Below are 5,441 nucleotides of genomic sequence, written 5' to 3' on the forward strand. Positions count from 1 at the left end.
ATTCAAAGGGGTTATTTGATACAATTCAAAGAGGTGATTCGATACAACACCACACAGAGAGAGGGACGCTGGGCTTGTGAAGGGTGGGCGTGTTGTAACTGTTGAAAAAAAGAAGAAATAAATTTAATATAATACATCAAATGTCAGTTATTTTCTGACAGGGGAATTAAGTTTTCCTTGGGGGAGGAAGAAGAGGAGATGATCACGTGGGATTTCATTATTAGGAAAAAGCCCTTAGTTGGAGATTTGGAGATATTGGATTAATGGTAGAAGATGTCAGCTGTGGACCTTTGGATGTCAGCTGTGGACATTTGGGAAATGAAGAATTGGATAATCATGATTTATTATATTATATTTTTCTTAATGGATAGATATTAGATTGTTGTTTTTTTTAATGAATAAATTTGGGTCGTCTTATTATGAAATATGGTTTGTTTTACTTTAAATCTACGACACATAACATTCCACTGTTTTTATTTACGTTAATTTTTTTTTTTACTTAACTCTAATTAAATTTTACTTTTATTAAAAAAATTAATTAAAGTTATTCACCTTAAAAAAAATAAAAATTGATATATTATATTATTTAGTAATTTTATGGATCTATTAATAGTAATTATAATAAATTTCATTTTTCCAGTGGCGTCTCAAGGGGGGAATGGGGGCGCGGGGGCTCGAGCCCCCTGAAGCAAAAAAATTTTTTTTAATGGCTCCTTAATATCCCCTTGAACTAAAAATAAATTTTTTTGATTGCCCACTGAATGATTTCTTTTATAATTCCATTAAGTAATATATAGATATAATTTTATTATTTAGAAATTAATAAGACTATTTAAATTTTTATTAAATGAATATTATTTTAATTATTAAGATTAGATTAATACATATAAATGATCTTTTCACTATGTCAGCTTGCAATCAAATTCTGTATTAAAAACATAATATCAATAACTAACTAAATATTAATTTAGCTTTAACAGTTGAAGTTTAATTGACTTTTATTATTTAAATAATTATTTAACCAATGACATAATGTCATTGTATTTAACCCTGATTAAATAAATATAATCATATATTATTTGAAAATTAACAAATTTAATATTGTAATTAGCCGAGTTCAAAATGAATAATCAACTGTATATATATTTTTAAATTTTATTATCATACCTTAAAGATATTTTCAAGGTCCAAATAAGTATAAGAGATCTCTTTATAAAAAGTAAGTAGACATATAGTTTATAATTATCTACTATATACAGTTGTTTATAAATTATCAGATATAATGCCCCTTTTATAGACGTATTTGACAGTTATATAATATATTACAGTTAATATTATAATAAATGGTTTTGATAAAAAATATAATAACAAATTGCATTTAAGTATTTAACGCCATCTATTTAGTTATAAATAATTTTTAAAATTAAACATTTTATTATTCATCCTGCAATAGATGTAATAAATTTGATATCTTTTCTTCTCTTTTTTTACGTGTTTTTAGGAAAGCTCATTTTCGAAAAACAGTCTTGAGTTAAATTTTTAATACAAGTATATTTTTGATATTATTACAAACTACTAGTATTTTAAGATATAATATACCAAGGTGGTGCGACAATATATAAAATCTTAATTGTTTCATCATATCATTCTGGTCCTTATTTTATAGTTAGAAAATGTTTCATTTCTAATATGGCATTGCCGTGTAAATAACTCCAGGTTTCAATATATTTGCATAATTATTTCTTCCAAAGATTTTTAGTGTTTTTATTTTATCAATTTTTCCAACATAATAAATTCTGATATTAGTTTACATCGTGAGTGTCATGGCTATTACTGAAAATTAACCAGCATCTATTATTTGTGCTGCTATGTAATTTAAGATTATTACTATAACGGCTGAGAGCATATAATTGCATATTTTAGATAAACAATAATGGTCAACTGTGTAGTCGTTTATATATCATTTAAAATGGAAGATAATCTTTTAGAAATTTAATATCTCACATAAATTTCTCGATTACTTATCTAGCTTCCATAATGTCATCTAAGAGGAAGCTCTAACCACCATATAGTTTTATGATTTGGATTGGTCGTTTATACTCTCTCCTACAAAAATTGTTGATTAGGTTTATGCCTATAAATTTTTCCTTATTAGTCCATTCTATAAAACATTGTCTAAAATGGTTACAGAGATTTATACTAGTTTGATAACCTTTTGTCAATATAAGTGCTAAGAATTATATTATTGCAATATGTGATTTTTTATATGCCAGTTTATTTTGTATGCATAATATAATAAATGACAAAATTTAAAAATCAGATTAATTGTTCAGTGTTAACAAATTTTAAAAAAGTAAAAAAGTATAATATATTTTATCCGCAAATTAGGGGGTATGGGGGGAGGCGAAGTCCCCCATAATTTTTTTTTAGTTGAGTTTCCTGAGAGTGTGAAGGCTAGCGACGCCCCTGCTCTATAAGATAGATAGTAAGAAAGATAGATAGATAGATAGATAGATAGATAGATAGATAGATAGATAGATAGATAGATAGATAGATAGATAGATAGATAGATAGATAGATAGATAGATAGATAGATAGATAGATAGATAGATAGATAGATAGATAGATAGATAGATAGATAGATAGATAGATAGATAGATAGATAGATAGATAGATAGATAGATAGATAGATAGATAGATAGATAGATAGATAGATAGATAGATAGATAGATAGATAGATAGATAGATAGATAGATAGATAGATAGATAGATAGATAGATAGATAGATAGATAGATAGATAGATAGATAGATAGATAGATAGATAGATAGATAGATAGATAGATAGATAGATAAGATAGATAGATAGATAGATAGATAGATAGATAGATAGATAGATAGATAGATAGATAGATAGACAGATAGATAGATAGATAGATAGATAGATAGATAGATAGATAGATAGATAGATAGATAGATAGATAGATAATAGATAGATAGATAGATAGATAGATAGATAGATAGAAAGATAGATAGATATATTTTTTTATATATGAATAAATTAAATGTAACTCCAAAGAATATAATTAGCAATTTATCTAATATTTTTTAATTTGTAGGATTGTTAACACTCATGATAGTGAAGAATGTAGTGATAGGAAAATTATGGAAATAAGTTCCCTTGAATCAAATCTCAATCTTAAAATTTTAGATGTAAACGTTTTTAAATAATTCAAGTCAAATGAATATGTATAATGTCAAACCTATAAACACAAAAAAAATGATAAAGGGTTTAACATAATCCTCTAGATATATATTGATTTTTTTTAAAATTAGAAATATCATTTTTGACATTTATACCCGATATAAAGCAAACTATACCATAATATAAAAAAATTAACCCGTATATTTGCTTGATTTAATGCCATTAATAAAATAAAACCAATATTTATACAAAATTAAATTGAAATGGAGTAATGGAAAAATGTATAAAATTATGGAAAGCAAGCGGAAGGTTCAAATCTTCTGAAAAGATAAGGGAGATAATAAGTGGTAATCCGCTAAAATTTCCATTGCAATATTGTTTACCTTTATTGAAAGTTGTCCCAGATGGAATTGACAAAAGATTGGGATTTTCTTCTTCTAATGATAATAAATATAACGAAGCTTTTTGGCATTATTATCACTATATTTTAAGATTCGAATTGTCGGATGATAAAAAAAAATACTTTTTTATTATTAAAAGAAACCCTATATATAGTACCAGTAGTATATAATCAATCTCAAACTATAACACCAAGATTTAATATCTAATAATATGGAAACTGTTGATCATTTTTTTTTTGGTGAAACAAATTTTGCTGAATTCAATAATGCAAATAACATTGAAATGAAAAATTAAAATTATTTTAAAGATCGTCGAAATACATTAGAAATGCTTACTAATTAACCTTCCAATAAAATTTTTTTAAAATATATTACTGCAATATCTTAATCAGCTCCATAGTTGAGCCCCCTGAGATTGTAAAGGCTAGCGATGCCCCTGCATTTTTTTCTTAAGACTTATCTTTGGCTTATATTTCATTTCTTAAAAACATTTTTGGTTTCACATTTTTACATATAAACGCTTTTTTCCAAAAAAGTATAAATTATAGTCAATAACTTAAGTTAAAAAAATATTAAATTTTACAATCTTTCTTTCAAATTATTGTTTAAGATATATGCATTCATTTTTGGGTGACAGGGGCTTGGGAGAGGACTAAGGAGGTTATTTAGCTAAAAATGATATTCACAAAAAGTGATAAATTTATATAGGGGGGTATTTTCCTTTGTCCACTACTTTAGCTATGCCTATGATCGACATCAATTATATGGTATATTTATCAAGGTGTATTTTTTAAATATTTTTCTATAAAATTAGCATGTTTGATGCCGATTTTAGTTAACATCTATCCTTATCATACCGGAAAATAATGTCTGAACTTCAGAAAAGACACCCCAAACGTAAAATAGGAAGGTAATATTATAATTTATGATTTATATTCAATAGATCTCCTTTTATATTAAGACTTTATGCAAAGGCGGTTTTTACAGGATTTAAAAGAAGTCTAAGAAATCAAAGAGAACATACTTCTTTACTACGTATTGAAGGTGTGTTTAAAAGAGACGATACAAAATTTTACATAGGGAAAAAATGTGCATTTGTTTACAAAGCTAAAAAGTATTTTTTTTTAAAAAATACTTATAAAATAAATATTTTAGAAACTCTGGAAATAAATCTAAATCTTATAAAGCCATATGGGGGAAGGTAACTAGACCACATGGTGTAAGTGGTGCTGTCAGAGCGAAGTTTAGAAAAAATTTACCACCTCAAGCTATGGGTAAAAGAATTAGAATAGTAACTATTTTACTTAATTAAACATTTATTTTATTTTAGATGCTCTATCCATCAAATATATAAATAATTATATTATTTCTTATGCATGGCAAACTTTATTTTGATCTAATAAACTATATTTGGATTATGATAATTATTTTATATTCACATGATGTATTTAGTCATAGTTATATATTTTCATCATGGGTTGTCATACCTCAGAATTTTGGTGTAAACCTTATGATTTTTCTTGTTATACCAAAATATGCCATTTATTGCATTTTCATAGTTTTTTATTAAGAAATTTTTATTCTAATTTTCTAAAAAAATATATACAGCACTTAAAAATTAGCTTAACTAGTTAATTACACTGCCATTTTTATTTTAATTAAATCATTAAAAAAACATTTTTGTTTTATTTATCATCTATACCTTGAAAAGAAATGACAAAAACTTGTGTATTAATAAAAATAATTTAGCTTTATAATTTAATACTGAAAACAAATTATGCAAAATCATGAATAATTACTGATGATGAAAATGATTATTATGTAAGTATTAAATATT

At 25.0% G+C, this 5,441-nt stretch overlaps 1 protein-coding gene across 2 annotated transcripts; it reads left to right on the plus strand.

The window, feature by feature from the left end:
- The first annotated feature begins 4,375 nt into the window (after positions 1 to 4,375).
- On the plus strand, positions 4,376 to 5,028 carry LOC135931834 (large ribosomal subunit protein eL33-like). 2 transcript variants are annotated; one of them, XM_065469141.1, is made up of 4 exons: positions 4,376 to 4,514; positions 4,566 to 4,718; positions 4,760 to 4,895; positions 4,935 to 5,028. In XM_065469141.1, exons 1-4 carry the CDS (start codon positions 4,471 to 4,473, stop codon positions 4,956 to 4,958), a joined length of 357 nt encoding a protein of 118 aa, XP_065325213.1. In that variant the 5' UTR covers positions 4,376 to 4,470; the 3' UTR covers positions 4,959 to 5,028. The 2 variants fall into 2 exon arrangements, with proteins under 2 accessions (XP_065325213.1, XP_065325212.1); XM_065469140.1 differs by having other exon boundaries at positions 4,760 to 4,878.
- Positions 5,029 to 5,441: the final 413 nt, after the last annotated feature.

Source organism: Gordionus sp. m RMFG-2023, chromosome 1, assembly GCF_954871325.1.
Source record: "Gordionus sp. m RMFG-2023 chromosome 1, tfGorSpeb1-WG-v2, whole genome shotgun sequence".
Taxonomy (NCBI): Eukaryota; Metazoa; Nematomorpha; class Gordioida; order Chordodea; family Parachordodidae; genus Gordionus; species Gordionus sp. m RMFG-2023.